The 18,106-nt window shown below is 38.1% G+C and overlaps 1 protein-coding gene across 12 annotated transcripts in view; it reads left to right on the forward strand.

Annotated features, from left to right (window-relative positions):
- The window catches only part of LOC140466738 (pumilio homolog 2-like), a 127,734-nt gene extending 119,748 nt beyond the window's left edge, over nt 1-7,986 (forward strand). For 10 of the 12 annotated variants that reach the window (XM_072562281.1, XM_072562302.1, XM_072562291.1 and 7 more), the window contains 3 exons: nt 2,976-3,097; nt 3,831-4,023; nt 5,254-7,985. In XM_072562281.1, coding sequence (XP_072418382.1) covers nt 2,976-3,097; nt 3,831-4,023; nt 5,254-5,385 — 447 coding nt within the window. In that variant the 3' untranslated portion in view covers nt 5,386-7,985. Of the gene's footprint in view, nt 1-2,975; nt 3,098-3,830; nt 4,024-5,253 lie in introns of those variants that run through there. The other 2 variants (XM_072562383.1, XM_072562364.1) reach the window with 2 other exon arrangements.
- The last annotated feature ends 10,120 nt before the right edge of the window (nt 7,987-18,106 follow it).

Genomic DNA, 18,106 nt, shown 5'->3' on the forward strand with positions numbered 1-18,106 from the left:
CGGGCCGGTGTTGTTGGGCCAAAGGGCCTGTTTCCACACTGTAGGGAATCTAATAAATCTAAATGGAATGCACAAGATGGTTGCATAAATAAAAATTAATACAGAACAAGGAAATGACTAATCTAGAATTATTAAATAGAGCTTAGAGGAAAAAAACAACAAAGAAAATTGAGGGAAACGGTTCATGAAAAGTAAGGAAGACTCTTTAATATATACATCCTAAAATAATGCAAAATATAGCTTCCTGCGATATGTTACATCTTAATTTAGTTTTGGAGAATGAAAATTTGGAACCCTTAAGTGGGCACTGTAACACAAATTTCATACAAATAACAACAATTGTTTTGCAAGCAAGTTAAAATGATAAGGAAAGATTTGGAATATCATTATTGAACCCTTTCGAACTTCTGCAGACATGTGATATCCTGACAGCAGCACAAAGCAAAGAAAAACACAAACCCAATCAAGGATGTTTTAAACAATAACGTTTCAAAAATTCATTTTTGCCTTCCACAGCCATTCGTAATTGCCTGAGCTAATATTGACAGCACAAGCGTTGACTCTTAATCCAACTATATCAGTCCCAGCCATAAACTGAGTACAGCTCCTCCCTGAAGATATATATAAAGTCAACATGCTTAACGAGCCAGCAATGTATTTCAGAGTCTTTCCATCCGAGTAAAGCCACTGGCTCATCTAGTCTATTCCAGTTCTTGTGTAGCCATAATGTGGAGGTTCCTGTGTTGGACTGGGGTGGACAAAGTTAAAAATCACACAATAGGTTATAGCCCAACAGGTTTATTTGGAAGTGCAAGCTTTCAGAGCACTTCTACCTGATGGAGGAGCAGCGTTTCAAAATCTTATACACCCAAATAAACCTGTTGGAACTATAACCTGGTGTTGTGAGATTTTTAACTCTTCTTCAAAAGCATTTTAATTTTCTTTTTATTCTGTGACAAACTACTTTGAACAAGTGGGAAATTGATGTGAACCCTTTGGAGATTGGAGAGGTGCTAAGTGAACGTTTCTCATCGGTTTTCACTCAGGAAAAGGAGAATATTGTAAAGGAGAAGAATGAGATACGAGATATTAGATTAGAATGGATTGAGGTTAGTTACGAAGGAATGAAAGTAGACAAGTTCCCTGGGCCGGATGGGGTGTATCCGAGGATTCTTTGGGAAGCTAGGGAGGAGATAGCAGAGCCTTTGGCTTTGATATTTGAGTTGTCATTGTCTACAGGTTTAGTACCAGAGGACTGGAGGATTGCAAATGTGCCTTTGTTCAAGAAGGGCAGTAGAGATGACCCAGGTAATTATAGACCAGTGAGCCTTACTTCTGTTGTAGGAAAGGTTTTGGAAAGATCAGAAGAGATAGGATTAATAATCATCTAGCAAGCAACGATTTGATTTCAGATAGTCAACATGGTTTCATCCAGGGCAGGTCATATATGATAAATCTGAGTTTTTTGAGGTGGTGACCAAGTATGTTGATGAGGGTAAGGTAATTGACGTGGTATATATGGACTTCAGTAAAGCCTTTGATAAGGTTCCACATGGTAGGCTGTTGGAGAAAATGCAGAGGCATGGGATCGGGGGTAATTTAGCAGTTTGGATTAGAAACTGGCTTTCTGAAAGAAAGCAATGAGTGGTGGTTGATGGAAAATATTCAGCGTGGAGTCCAGTTACTAGTGGTGTGCCACAAGGATCTGTTTTGGGACCACTGCTGTTTGTCATTTTTATAAATGACTTAGGCGCAGGCATTGGTGGATGGATTAGTAAATTTGCAGGTGACACTAAAGTCGGTAGAATAGTGGACAGTTTGGAAAAACATTACAGGTTGCAGGGGGACTTGGATAAACTGCAGAATTGGGCTGAGAGATGGTAAATGTTCAATGCAGCTAAATGTGAGGTGATTCTGGGTCAGTGGAAAGATTTTTGGTAGTGTGGATGTGCAGAGAGATCTTGGTGTCCATATATATAGATCCCTGAAAGTTGCCACCCAGGTTGATAGTGCTGTTAAGAAGGCATACGGTGTGTTAGGTTTCATTGGTAGAGGGATTGAGTTCCGGAGCTGCAATATCGTGCTGCAACTATACAAAACGCTAGTATGGCCGCACTTGGAATATTATGTACAGTTCTGGCCGCCATATTTCAGGAAGGGTGTTGGAAGCATTGGAAAAGATGCAGAGGAGATTTACCAGGATATTGCCTGGTGTGGAGGGAAGGTCTTGTGAGGAAAGGCTGAGAGACTTGGGTCTGTTCTTATTGGAGAGAAGAAGGCTAAGAGGGGATTTAATAGAGGCATACAAGATGATCAGAGAATTAGGGTAGACAGTGAAAATCTTTTTTTGCTAGGATGATGTCAGCTTGTGCAAGGGGGCATAACTACAAATTGAGGGCTGATAGACTTAAGACAGATATCTGAGGCAGGTTCTCAGAGAGTGGTAAAAGTGTGGAATACCCTACCTGCCAATGTAGTTAACTCAACCACATTAGGGAGATTTAAACAATCCTTGGATACGCACGTGGATGATGATGATGGGATAGTGTAGGGGGTGAGCTGAGAATAGTCCACTGGTCGGTGCAACATTGAGGGCCAAAGGGCCTGTTCTGCACTGTATTGTTATATGTTCTGATTTAAGTATGACACCTGGTCCTCTCTAACCTATCAATAGATGTCTATTGCAGCTCTTTCACTGTTTTCTTACTCAGTCAGTTGCAAACTTGTGCTGCTGTGAAGTAAATATGCAGTTCTTTTAAGACTATATGAGTTCAGAAATCTTAGGAATTATTCTTTTTAACCTTCTCTCAGGCCACTATTATGGAAAAGGTGTTGCACTACTTGAGAAATGTCATCCTCTGATTTGTTCTTATAAAATATTTATTAGTGAGCAAAGAATAAAATTTGTTTAAAATTAAGTGACACTAGAAATTTTCTCTATTTATTTCTAAAGTTCCTTTTTTTTGTGTAATTAGGATCAATACGGAAATTATGTCATCCAGCATGTTTTGGAGCATGGGCGTGCTGAAGATAAGAGTAAGATTGTTGCTGAGATAAGGGGAAAGGTTCTTGCTCTAAGTCAGCATAAATTTGCCAGGTATAAGAATTTGCATTTCCTGTAGAAGTTTGCTTCTGAGCCATATTAATATTAGAAAAGTGTTCCTTCCTTTAATTGAGGATAGATTTATTTTTTATTCACTCGTGGAACATGAGCATCACTGGCTAGCTAGCATTTACTGCCCATGCCTAGTTGACTTTGAACTCAGTGGCTTGCTAGGCCATTTCAGAACAGTTGAGAGTCAGCTACGTTGCTGTGGGTGTGGAGTCAAATGTAAGCCCTACCAAACCAGGTGACGATGGCACATTTCCTTCCTTGAAGGATGTTAGTGAACCAGATGGGTTTTTACAACAATCGACAATGGTTTCATGGTCATCAATAAATTCTTAATTCCAGATTATTTTAAAGTTCAGATTCCACCATCGGCCATAGTGGAATTTGAACTTGAGTTACCAGAAAATTAAGTTTCTGGATTAATAACTCTGGTGATAATACTGCAACAGTCATTGCCTCCCCAAGAATTGAGTAATTCTCCTTGAACAAAAGGTTTTAACAAATACAAGCGGTTCGAGCTGATGGTCTTGTAAACGTACAGCCAAAGTAAGGTTAAATTGTGCAAGTGTATCTTAGACATTTTTTATTAAATATTCCCCTATTTTCCACTGTAATTTAAATTTTTTTGGTGATATATGTTTTTCTCTATTCTGCATGCCATAAAATAAGGATATAAGAATCCCATCACTTTGTGATACTGATTAATCCTGTTTTTCAGCAATGTTGTTGAGAAGTGTGTCACCCATGCCTCTCGTGCTGAACGTGCTTTACTGATTGATGAGATCTGCTGCCAGAACGATGGTCCCCATAGTGCCTTATACACGATGATGAAAGATCAATACGCCAACTATGTCGTTCAGAAAATGATTGATGTAGCAGAACCCGCACAGCGTAAAATTATTATGCATAAGGTATATTTTATTGTTGCACAACTCTGAAGTTAACTGCTATTTAATGCACAAGCCCAATGGCTAAAGTAGCAAAATACAAATTGTCACCAATATAATGAGTTAATTATTTTACTAAAATAAAACAGGATTGTGGATACTGGAAATCTGAAACAAAAACAAAAATTGCTGGAGAAACTTAGCATTTAGAGAGAAAGCAGAGTTGTTGTGGTTCTGTTTACCAAGCTGGGAATTTGTGTTGCAGACGTTTCGTCCCCTGTCTAGGTGATATCTTCAGTGCTTGGGGAGCCTCCTGTGAAGCGCTTCTATGTTGTTTCCTCTGTGGTTTGTCTCTGCCGCTTCCGGTTGTCAGTTCGAGCTGTCCGCTGCAGTGGCCGGTATATTGGGTCTAGGTTGATGTGTTTGTTGATAGAATCTGTGGATGAGTGCCATACCTCTAGGAATTCCCTGGCTGTTCTCTGTTTGGCTTGTCCTATAATAGTAGTGTTGTCCCAGTCGAACTCGTGTTGCTTGTCATCTGCGTGTGTGGCTACCAAAGCAGAGTTAATGTCTTGAGTCTAGTCCCATTTCTTAAGATGTAGGTTTGCTTGGTGAACTGGAAAGTTGATTTTCAGATGTTTCATCACCATACCAGGTAACATCTTCAGTGAGCGTCCAGATGTTACCCAATATGGTGACAAAATGTCCGAAAACAAACCACCTAGCTCAGCGAGCGAACCTCAACCTGAGCTACAAAACTTGCTAACCCTTCTTCAGAGCTATTCTGAAGAAAGATCACAAGATTAAAGACAGTAACTCTGCTTTAGGTCCACGGATGCTTAGTTGCTCCAGCAGTTTCTGTTCTTGCAATTATTTGACTGCCTGGACAAAGAGTAGGCAGTGTAGGCTGATTATTTGAAGAGGACATTGCTTAAATTGTGTTCCTATAATCAAGGCACCATTCTGTTAGAATGAACAAGCCTTGCAAATCATTATAGAATCTTCAAAGGCTAAACCTCACTTTGTTTTCTAATTCTGTATTCTTCCTTCGAATAGAGGATGGAGTTTATTTTTCATTTAATCTTAAAAGAAAGATGCAACTATAAACACAGTTAATCTCCGTTAAAATTAACAAAAGAGGTAAATTTAATGTTTGAACCCAAAGTAAGCACTTCCCTTTAATGCAATCACAATCATTAATGAATTACTTTAAAAGAAATTTCCAATTTTTTTTTCCTTTTTGTTTGTATGCAGATTCGACCTCACATTACAACCCTGCGGAAATACACTTATGGAAAACATATCTTGGCCAAACTGGAAAAATATTACATGAAGAACAGCACTGATCTGGGGCCAATTGGGGGACCACCAAATGGAATGTTGTAAATTAATTGATGTACACAGAAAAACTGTTGAAAGCTATTCTGCTTAAATATTGGGTGTGCCAGATCAGATAGACTTCCAACACAACTTAACTTTTAATTATTTAAAATGTCTTTTTCTTTTTCCATTAATTATGAATTGTGTATTTTACCAAACAACTCTACTTCCACAAATAAATATGCCCCAAGTTTGTATGCATTTTGTTTCTCCTTAAAGTACCTTTGCTGGAAGTTTATTCAAAAACCAGTAGCAAAATATAGAATATATGACTTTAATGTAATATTATCAAACTAATTTGTGTTTTGTAAAATAAATCTTGGAAAGAGCAAAGAGTTTTTAGTCTGTAAATTAATCACTCTGATAATTTTAAGTAGTTGTGCATATCAAAGTTCTCAGGTCCAGTAGATTTAAACTTTGAGGAGAAGCTGCTTGAAATACCACATTAAACAATGTTTGTTATTTAATTAAAGTTAAGTTGTGTTTCAGCAAGTTATTTTTTGCAACAGTATTGAAATAGCACAACAGTTATGGTCTGTTAAAATTGTAATTCAGGGAAGGTTTAAATGACAGGCTGATGTGTAATGTAACTCCAGATGTTTACTTGGAGATGTCAATACTCAATAGGTTTTATTTTTTGAATGAAACACTGCCCCAATTTTCTATTTCAGTGCTGTATAGAAGTGTTGTACATACATATGTATTTAACTATTGTACAAGGGGGCAGTAAGGAATCATGATGGTACACATACCTAAATATACAAATTGTCTGAAAAGTTTTTTTTTGCTAGATTTGGCTTTTCAGTCTATTTTGCAAAGAGTTGAGGGGAATTTGTATTTTTGCATACCTAAATTAAGAACGTTTATGAAGGTGTGGTGTTTATAGTTTTACTTTCTCGATTTAAGGATTTGGCGATCTTGAGCAGATTTGAATATTAAGGGGCCATTGAAGAGTAAGCTTGATAGCTCACCATAACGCATGCAAAATTAATTAAGTAGACTTTGTTTTGCTATAAATATGTAGTGTATACGTGTAGACTTTGCAATTTATAGATGTAAGTTTACAGTTTGAAAAATTAAGATTTATTGTTTGTGTTTAATTACATGCTTGACTAACTTAGTAATGCATAGTTTGGTTGTACAGTTGTACATTTGTAAACCTGATGCTGTAAATGTTAAAATGTCTTTTACCCTTCAAAAAAGTTTGCATTTTAGTATATATTCACTTACTCCTTTGCCCTAGCATAGTGTTGTATAATGTAAATTTCTTTTAATCAAGATTTTTTAAAAATTGTATCTTTATATGGCTTAAAAATTAAACTTGTCTTCTTTTATCAATTAGGACAGTAGGTTCTGTTTATAAGTGTAACTGTTGAAATTCTGTTAATATGGTAATTTTTGAAAACTTTGCAGGTGTAATGTGTAAGTAAAAGTTGTTTGTAGTCAAATTGAAAAGTTTGGACTAAAACATGTAGTTACCATGGAAACCAGATGTTCTGTCCATCTCTTAAAAGTGACATGATCTTTTTTGTACAGAAGAATACTGTATTTTGGAATTGTCTTACCTAAATGTACGTGGAAGTATGTATGATATTGTCAATTTTTTTCATTTGAACATAAGGTTGTAACACTACAAATAGATGATGTACATTTTACAGGAGGCCTTATGTACATTTCCTGATGACATTTGCAGGCAGAATTGTAACCATATGTGTGTAATTAACAGTTATTTGTATTCTTTTCCTCTGGAAATATTTTGAAATATGCTTTGTATATTCAGTTCCTGAAAGATAAAAGATTGTGCATTGTATTTTGATCCTCGAAAGTCAGTATTTTGTATAAACAGAATGGCTTGTGGATTTGGAACAATCTGAAATTATTTATCTTGAGACCTTTGCACGTGATGTCCTTAGCATTGAAGAGATAAAAGTTGTTTGTATTAGGGCTGTGCAGTCAGATGTTTTTTAATGAACTAAAGCATCAGTGAATTTAAATTATTCAATGCTATAAAGCTTCCATATTTTGAGTATTTTATATTAATTTGTGCAGTTTTTTCCCTGCTACATCATCTCGCTTTTTCAATCTGATATTAAGTGGTACAGTGGCACTTGACTTGCCATTTTTCAAATTGTTTGGCAGTATTTATATCTTCCAAGAACTGCAAAAAGTGTATCATCAGGAAAGATCATTTTGGCCATGTTTGGCTGTTAACCTACTGTATACATAAAGCCAGTAGGTTGGTTTTGGCACAGCCCTAGTTTCCATGGCAACTGTTTATTTGTTGTGTAAAGGAGGTCGCTTTGTGAGATTGTACTCTGGTTTTAGCTTGAGAAGTGGAGTTTGGGTGAAAATGCAGATCAAGAAATTTAAAATTAGCATTGATAACAAATGGAACAAAACCACTAGGTATTTTACTGATATTTCCTGAAATAGGAATTGTTGCTGGACCATTTTTATCTTGTGTTTAATCAGGTCTGCCACCTGACTCCTTGGCAATTAAGATGGAGTAATGTTATATTCATTTATTTGTATATGCTGTATACAAAAAGAAAAAAAAGTGTGAATAACATATGAAATAAACCTGTTGTGTTTTCTGTAGTAAAATATGCCTTTTAATCTTTAATAGTGTCTTGGGTGGCACAATGGCTCACTGGTTAGCACTGCTGTCTCACAGCACCAGGAATCTGGGTTCATTTCCACCATTGGGCGATTGTCTTTGTGGAGTTTGTACATTCTCCCCGTTTCTGTGTGGGTTTCCTCTGTGTGCTCAGGTTTCCTTGTGCAGTCCAAAGATGTGCGGGTTAAATGGATTGGCCATGCTAAATTGCCGTAGCCTGCATGTCCCTGGACACGATGTGGATTATCTATGGGAAATGCAGGGTGATGGGGAGGAGTTGGGTCTGGGAGGGATGCTGTTCGGTGGGTCAGTGTGGACTTGATGGGCCTAATGCTTTAATTCCACACTGTAGAGATTCTATGATTTTTCTTTGCGTTTTTTTTTTAATTCACTCATGTCGCTGGTTTGCTTTTATTTCCTGTCTCTAGTTGCCCTTAAGAAGTTTGTGGTGAGCTGCCTTCTTGAACACTGCAATCCATGTGCTGTAGGTTGACCCACAATATTGCTAAAGGGGGTGTTCTAAGATTTGACCCAGCAACACTGAAGGAATGGTGATATATTTCCAGGTCAGGATAGTGAGTAGCTTGGAGGGAACTTGGAGTGGTGTGTCAAGTCATTGTCCTTCTAGATGGAAGTGATGGTATATTTGGGAAGTCCTATCTAGGAATTGTTGGCAAATTTCTGTAGGGAATTTTGCAGATACTATACACTGCTGCTCTTGAGTGCTGGTGGTGGATGTGGTGCTAATTAAGCAGGCTGCTTTGTCCTGGTGTCAAGCCTCTTGCATGATGTTGGAGTTGCACCCATCCAGGCAAGTAGGGAGTATTCAATCATATTCTTGTATTTTCTAGGTGTGCAGACTTTGGGGAGTTAGGAGTTGAGGTATTCCTAGCATCTATCAGGAATTAACAGTGTGAGTGTAAGGGAGGGTTTTGCAAGAGGTGTGTGTGTATTGGGGATGAAGGACTAAGTACAATGTGTGTTTGGGAGGTGTTAAGGGATGAACTTCGTGAAGCAATATAGAAAGTTTTGTTGAAGCTATATGCATATAATAAATTGTGCTTTTCATTTGCATACCATTACGGAAATATAAACATCTTTTGTTTTCTGGCATCTGAGGTCATGTTAGTTTTCAAGAAATTTTTGTATATTCTTTCATGGGGTGTGGGCCTTGCTAGTTATACCAATGCTTGTTGTCTATCCCTAATTGCTGAGTTAAAACGGTGTTACATTGGAATGTAGTTTGTGAAACACTGCATTAGTTCTTTTTGTCACTTTCCTTGTACATGATCTAGTAAGTTCATGTTCTGTTGGCGTTTTGGGCTTCATTCTGTATTATCTGCACCAACTCTGATTGCTGAAATGCTGAGGTCACTTTGATGCACTGGTTCATAATCCAGTCAAAAATAGAAGATATGCAAAGTACAAAGTTGCGTTTCTTCTCACTTGAAGTCTAATAATTCCACCTATTTGAAAAAGCCTAGCAGCATTTGCCTTCAATTCAGTTCACAAAACAACTAAAATTCCATGAATATTTATCATAAAAGGAATTTTGTCTTTAAGCACCAGTTTTAGACCTCTTTGTCTTTAGCCACTCTTCCTTGATTTCTGCTCACACACTAAATAACAGTCTATAACCTTCAAAAGTTCATACACTTTGAATCTTCCAAAAAGAATCGGATGTTTCTTCTATGCTGTATTTCTGTCTCCATCCGGTCACTCTGAACTCCATCCAACAAGTTAAAATCTTTTCCCTAGAGCTAATGTTAGAAAATGTTTTGTGTTAACATAAGAAATTAATAGGCGAATGTGCAGATATTGGAGATTAGAGTCGAGAGTGTGGTGCTGGAAAAGCGCAGCAGGTCAGGCAGCATCCGAGGTGCAGGAGCCTTTCCTGATGAAGGGCATTTGCCCAAAACGTTGACTCTTCTGCTCTTCGGAGGTGGGGGGAAGGAATGTAGATTCTTTTCACGCCACTGTGTCAGTAGGAAATAGCACCCATGCTACAATTGTGGATTATGTAAGAGAAGAATGGATTTAGTTCTTAAATAATTGCTGATCTGTGACCTAATATTTACTCCATTTTCTTTAATACATTTCATTAACAAAAACCTGAAGTTTAAATCTCATTGGTAGATGGCAATTAATCTAACATCAAACTCCATATTGCAGAAGAGTTCAAAATTTGACAATCCTTTGCTGAGTAGTTTCCTAACTTCACTCTGAAGGTCTTGAACACACTCGGTGACAGAGTGCACAGCTCTGTCTGTTATGAAGGCTACTTCATGTCAGCCCTTTTGAAATAACACTGGAATGCAATAAATAAGTGAACTTCAATATACTGCAGCTGCAAAAGTTTTGTGTTTACAATTTAATGTTGCAACAATACCTAAATTTTCCACAAGGTGTCAGCGTATCCCTGTAAACACAAAACTTTTGCAGCTGCCGCATCAAGCAGAAGCCATTTTTAACTTTGAAGAAATCGCAGATTTTTGGTTTTGCAAACTTTTCAATATTTGGGAAAATGCTTGAACACTAATCTTAATTGTATAGATTTAGCAATATCTTCCAGGAAAGCGAACTATTTTAGCACTGAAATTTCAGCTAACAATTAAATTTACAACTAAACAAATTACTTTTTAAAATCTGTTTTCAACTTGAAGGTCTTGAACTTCAATTCCAGCTGAAAGTGTAAGCAGAAGAAATGTGTTCATAACAGATGAAACTCTTATGAACTGTAGCTGCATTTGGTGAGCCAGCGGCCATGCCAGTGTAATTCAGAGACTGTAAAATAGAAGAGATGTCACAATAAGGAATAGTCATTGTTGAACCTCTCCTCAATGTCTTGGAGGGTTTTCAGTCTAATAGCCAGGTGAGGATGTGTAATTTGGCTCCCCTCTTTTCAGCCTCCCAGTTTCTAGCAACAAAGATTTATGTTCTCTAGGAGGAATGTAATTAACCCATCTCTGTGCTGTCTTTAAGCAGTAAGAAAACAGTTGTATTATCCACTAATACCAAGAGAAACAACAAAGATGCGTTAAACATGCATACAGGTATAGTATTAGATAGAGATAGTATCCAGTGCAAAAAGATGATGAAGGAACATACGTGTTGTCGATGTTAACCTGTGAACATGCTTGTTTAGTTGATGTGTTAGCCATCAACAGTAACAAATATTACAGGCGTCCATTCTTTAAATTTTTGTTGTCCGTAAGATTGCTTTCGTCGTGGTCAAGGCAAAGTTTTTCAAATCCATTGGATTTTATCTGCAAAGGTTCAAATCCTGCTGACGATCTTTCCTGACATTGTGGTTTTTAAATAAGTTTCTGCCCAATTAGTTTCCACTTAAAACACAAGCAAAGTTGTTCAAATGTATCCCTTTTTTAAAGTGTCCATTCGTTTGTCTACTTCAGTCAGAGATGGTATAATAGTGAATCAAGTTGTTTACAACCTGACTTTCTAAACTAAAATAGCTAATTTGGGAGAGCTTGGGTTTTGGCAGAATATGTAGCTCAATTCCAGTTCATTGTTTAGTCTTGTGTTCTTAAAGGGGTTCCTGTGTTAAAAGGAGTTTGGTGAGATAAGCCCAGAGTCTCGTTCCTGTGATAAAGGGATTCAGTCAAATAAACCCAGAGTCTGGATCCTATATTAAAGGGATTCAGCTGGATAAACCCTGAATCCAGATTCTGTTAACCTTGTAAATTGGGAATAAGGTATTGACAAAGGTGGCCACGTTGACAAATTCATAGAATTTGAAGATGGTGTGTGGATCCAAACATGAGATTCTTTTGGATCTGGTGATGCGTAATGTCAGTGTTGCCTAAGGAATCTTTTATTCTAAGATCATTTATTAACCCTGCCTCATTACACATCACCAGATCAAAAATAGTCTAATTCCTGTGTAGATCCACAACATATTGTTTTAACACTATGAACTCTTCCACGTGGCTACCTTTGCCAGTATCTTATTCCCAATCTACAAAATGATTAATAGGAACTTGGTGGAGAATTTATCCAATTGTGAGCCCCGTTAATAAAGGATCCAGACTCTAGGTTTCTGAACTGAATCCCTTTATTGCAGGAACGAGATTCTGTCCCTTCACAGGAGCTAACTCTAGGCCAGTTTCTTCTGAACAAGAGTTTCCCACAAATTGACATCTATGTTGCATTTCTTGAGGGAGTTCTTGAAACACTTTCTTTGTCCTCCTTTCGTTCTAGTGCTGTCCTTGATCTGGGTGAAGATTATTTGCTTTGGTAGTCAGAACTCTGGTTTCTTAAACACGTGGCCAGCGCTGTGGAGTTGGTTTTGGATGATAATGGCCTTGATGCTGGTGCTTTTGGCTCCTTCAAGGATGTTCATGTTAGCATGCATGTCCTCCCAGTTGATGTGAAGAATCCTTCTCAAATAGCATTGATTGGCCCTGAGAGTGACATCTATACGTTTTCTAAGATTTGGAGCCTCATAGAAGTCATCGGTAGGATGACTGTCTTATGCACAAAGATCTTGGTATCAGCACGGCTGTTATGGTCATTGAAGACTCGCATCCTTAGACATACAAAAATGGTGCTTGCAGGTTAGATAGGGTGTTGGATCTCCTCACCGCAGGCAAAGATTAATGGTAAATAGGGAAAGTTTCAAAAATTAACTAAAGATGACCAAAGAATATATCAAGAGGGAGAAAATAAATTGAGGGAAAACTAGCAAGTAATATAAAAGCAATCAGTTAGAGTTTCTTTAAATAGAAAAAAGGAAGAGGGGACTAGCTGCTCATTGACACTGTAGAGAAAGAGGCTGGGGAAGCAGGAAAAGACAAAGGGTTTGAATAAATACTTTCAGTCTTTATGGTAGACAACATTCATAGCATTCCAAAATTACTAAATAAGGTATGGAAGGAGGTGGAAGTAAACACAATAATTATCACTTCAGAAAAAGTACTTGGGAAGCAATGGTGCTAAAAGCCAAAAGGTATGTGGACCTGATAGTTGCACCCTAGTATATGAAAGGAAGTAGCTACAAAGATAGTTTACATATTAATGAACTGAAACCTGCAACCCATTCTAAAAAGTGAAAGAATTGACAACAATCTAGGATTGTTCAATATATCATTTTAGTTACATGACACTGTAATCATTTGCTATAAATTCTGTGTCTTATGGTCCTGCTACATAACCACCTGATGAAGGAGCAGCACTCTAATAGCTAGTGTTTCCAAATAAATCAGTGGGACTATAGCCTGGTGTTGCGATTTTTGATAAGTTAAAAGCCCATGTATTGATGTAGCATATTATCATGGATGGAGGACAAACTAATAGAAGTCAAATGGTTTAGATAAAGGGGAGCATTTTCAGGATGGCAATGTGTAAATTGTGGAGTGTCACAGAAATCTGTGCTGGGGCCTCAATTGTTTACAATATTTATTAATGGCTTAGATGCAAGGGGTGAATGTATGATCACCAAGTTTATGGAATACAGAAAGTGGGTTGCTAGGCAAGTGGTGAGGATGACACATGCAGTCTCCAGAGGATATGAGTATATTCAATGACCCCTATCTCTACTGCTTTCTGAGTCAGAACTTCAAAGTCACGCAACCCTCTGAAAGAAATTTCTGTCTTTGAAAGACAACCATCTATTTTAAAACAGTGCACCTTTGTTCTGCACTCTGCTTCAGGATGCAGCATAATTTCGGCATCCACCTTGTTAAAACTGTTCCAGATCTTGTATAGTTCACCTTCTAAACTCCAAAGGGAAGAAACCCAATTTGTTCAACCATTCCGTATAAGGCAAATATTCATTCTAGGTATCTATTAATCCTGAGCAACCTCCAATGTATTTACACCAACCTTTCAATAAGGCAGCCAAAAGTGCATATACTATTCAAAACATAGGACAAATGTTTAGGATGAGAGGGGAAAGATTTATAAGGGACCTGAGGGACAACTTTGCAACACAGAGGGTGGTGCAAGTCTGGAATAAACTACCAGATGAAGTAGTGGAGACCGATGCAATTACAACATTTAAAAGGCACCTGGGTGCAGCGGTAAATAAGGGTTTAGAGGTGAAATGGACCAAATGGTAATAGATCAGTTTAGGATATCTGATAGAGGTGGACGAGTTAGACCGCATAGTCTGTTTCCAAGCTGAATACTCTGTGGATTCATCAATGTTCTGTGTAACTGAAGTCCAAAATTTTACTTTTACGTTCAATTCCTCTCATAACAAAGGACTATTCCATTAGCCTTCTTGACTACATACTTTTCCCGTGTATTAACTGGTACACTGGAACACTTGGATCTCTCTGCAGATATTCTCTGTCGAGGTAATACTGTGCTTTTATATTCTTCCTGCCACATTTTCGCACATTTGCACAATTTCAGTCCATCAAATTCCAATATATTAAATCAGACAATTGAATTCAAAATTCAGTAGTCTATATTTAATAACATTGACCATTTTCACCAGGAATTGAAGTGTACCATGCATATTACCTCATATATGACAGTCCACTGCAAGACACAAGTCAGGAGTGTGACGGAATACTTATCATTTGTCTGGATGAATGCTGCTCCAACATTCGAGAAGCTTGACACCATCCAGGACAAAGCTTCTAACTGCTATAAGTCAGCCAGATCGGACCATAGCAAATGGCAACTGGTCAGGTTTCAGGAGATTGAAGGTTGAGAAAGGCTTCCCTCTTGTTGTATTGCATGATTTTAACTGCAGACAGACCAACCAGTTTTATGCAAATCACAAGCAAATTAGGCAATAATTTGAAGAGGGAATTTTTTTTTAGATCTTGTTTCTTAAATACGTGCTTCAAATTCTCCCTTGAAGGTTCTGTCAGAGAGCAGTTGTGAACTCGCAGTGAATATTCACTAAGTTATTGCAGAGACCACCACAGCTAAGTTCCTCGCCTCAGCTGAGATATTTAATGATGTGGAGCCCGGTGTTGGACTGGGATGGACAAAGTTAAAATTTGCACAACACCAGGTTATCGTCCAACAGGTTTATTTGGAAGCACGAATTTTGTGCTTCCGAATAAACCTGTTGGATTATAACCTGGTGTTGTGAGATATTTAATGCAAGACCAAACATAACAGGAAGCCTGCTTGCTTTCCCAATTCTATTTCAGGGATGATCAAATTAGTATTATGGGTGAATCCAGTTTATAGCCTAAACTAAGTTGAGTTGGAAACTTTCCTGGTCTGTATAGTTTGACTAATCACTGTATTAACCAATTTAAGTACAGGGGAAAAACGGCTACACCTTTTTTAAAAAAAAAATTCCATCGTTCTATTTCAAACTAAGTTTGTATTTTTGTCACATGATTAATGGTTACTGCTGAAGTTCAAAAGAGTTGAAGCATGCTCTCACACCCAGTTCAGCTAGGCTGCTAGTTCAGGAGCCATCTAGGAGCTGCTGTGAAGTAATGGCAGGAAATGAGGTGACAGATCTGTGTCCAGAGGGTACGGCTCTTCCTGAGTTCTGTAATGTTTTGTCCCTCGTAAGGCATTCATGAGTCTAAAACAAAGGGTAGTTAACTGAACCTAAATCTCTCACCATAAAGGTAATTTAACACAATATTTTGTTAAGAAGCAATCAACAAGTTGTTTTATAGTGGTGCAGGCAGGAGCTGTAACTATTGTTTGGTTCAATCAGTGCCATGCTAAGAAACCAGCAAAAGCTGATCAACTACATTAAAGGGGCTTGAAGGTTGAGAAAGGCTTCCCTCTTGTATTTTAACTTCAGAAAGACCAATCAATTTTGTGAGAATTACAGAAGCTAATGAGAAAGGAAGTAATTTGGAGAAGAAAAAAATAAAAAGTCTTGCTTCTTAAATGCATGCTGCAAATTCTTCCCAGAAGGTTCAATTAGGTAGCTATTGTAAACTAAGACAGTAAAGTGTCATACAGACAACTCTGAATATATGTCTATTATGTGTAAGTTAGACTACAAGTGAAATCGTGTATAGCTTTAGCAACTCCTATTCCCAACAATTTGCTGCATTTATAGAAGGCTGTGACAGCTATTGTAAGGATTTTCCTCAATTTCCTACAGAAAATTTGTGAACTATTCTGTTTGTTAATTGACATCCTTTGTTGCTAACTCTTAGCTGAATTGCTTAAAAAACACAATTATCTGGTGACACGGTGGCTCAGTGGTTAGCACTGCTGCCTCACAGCACCAGGGTCCCAGGTTCGATTCCAGCCTCTGGCGACTGTCTGTGTGGAGTTTGCACATTCTCCCAGTGTCTGTGTGGGCTTGCTCCGGTTTCCTCCCACAGTCCAAAGATTCTCCCAGTGTCTGTGTGGGCTTGCTCCGGTTTCCTCCCACAGTCCAAAGATGCGTAGGTCTGGTGAATTGGCCATGCTAAATTGCCCTGAGTGTTAGGTGCATTAGTCAGAGGGAAATGGTTCTGGGTGGGTTACTCTTTGGAGGCTAGGTGTGGACTGGTTGGGCCGAAGGGCCTGTTTCCACACTGTAGGGAATCTAATCTAATCTAATCACAGTACATGCCCTTCAGTACATTGCTATGTCCACAGGCGATGACTAACTCACATGCAGTCAGACCAGAGTTCTCCACCATCTCTCCCTCCCATCCTACTAATTCTGACACACTCCTTTTCCCTCTTGTCCTGCCCCCCACCACCAATTTATCTTTGCACTTTCTCCCCTCTGCTACTTCTGAGGACAGAGCAGCAGCTTCTCCCCGTTCCACCGACTCTACCTGATATTGCTGTTACTCCATTGAGGAATATTCCACCATGTGATGTGAGTGGGAGCTCTTGGAAACCTCCAAATGATTGGTAAGTCTGAGCATGCACAGGGCTGGCAAATCTTAATTGCTGGTTCTTATTTCCAGAAATATTTCCATGATCCTGTCCAAACATGACCATGACCATAGTCTCGCTGTCCAGGTAGGAACAACAATTAGAATCTGTAGGGTTGTTCACTGGTGTTTGAGGGGAGAGTGTGTTGAGGGTTGGCAGATGGAATCATACATTGGAATGAAGGAGGTTTAGTCCCCTGTTTACAATTTAGGGTTTTAGGAGGTGGGGGAGACTGAAGAAGGGGCCTATGCAATTGTTGAAATGTTTAGGCTGGGGAGTTCTAAATTAAGTCTTTTTCTTTAATTCTCATCTTGAACACACAAAGCTATTGTGCAGATTCCATCTTTAGAAGCAACACATCATTAAGGAGTTCATAACTAGTGCATTAACCTTAAATAATAATATCAATTACATAGGCATGAGGAGCCAGTTGGTAAAGGTAGATTGCAAACATAGGTTGAAAGTTGAGACAATAAACAAACAGTAGACATTTGAAGAGATATTTCAGAGTTCTTGAAAAAAAATGCATTCCATTGAGAAAAAGAAGCTCCGCAAGGAAACGTGATCTTTGCCCAGTTAAACAAAGAGGTTGATGTTAACATTCAGTTAAAAGTGTCCAGAAGCGTTATAGGTTTGAGGGTTGGAAACATTTTAGAAATCAGTAATGGATGACCTTAACATGGATGTGGAGGAAAAAAATTAGAATATTAGTAAAGTAGCAAGATGCATAAGTCAGATTGGAAGAGCTTTTCCAGGTATTTTAAAAAGGGAGTGAGCAGCAAAAATAACATGGGGCTTTTGGAGACCAATTCAAAAAATTATAAGGGGGGGGCAAGGAAATATTAAACAAATACTTTTGCAGTTAAAATAACTAATGAGAAACTGAGAGCCAAATGATAATGAAGAACTTAGAGTAATGCATATCAGTTTTTTTTTAAAAAGTACTGGAAAAATAAAAGGGCTAAAATCTGATATATTCTGAGGCCAGCTGGCCTCTGTTCCCTTGTTCTAAAAGATGTATCTCCACAGATAGTGAATGCATTAGTTGTGACCTTACAACATTATGATTCCTGACCTTCAGGGATTGAGTTATGAGGATGTATTCTACAAGTTAGCCCTGTTTTATCTTGAATTTAGAAGGTTAAAGTGTGACCTGATCCAAGTCTTCAAGATACTAACGGGTAGAGACAGGATGAATAAAGATAAATTATTTCCACTGATTGGGGATTCTAGAATTCGAGTCATAGTCTGAGAAATAGGGCCAGACCGTTCAGGGAAGCA

The sequence above is a fragment of the Chiloscyllium punctatum genome, chromosome 3 (genome assembly GCF_047496795.1).
Source record: "Chiloscyllium punctatum isolate Juve2018m chromosome 3, sChiPun1.3, whole genome shotgun sequence".
Taxonomy (NCBI): domain Eukaryota; kingdom Metazoa; phylum Chordata; class Chondrichthyes; order Orectolobiformes; family Hemiscylliidae; genus Chiloscyllium; species Chiloscyllium punctatum.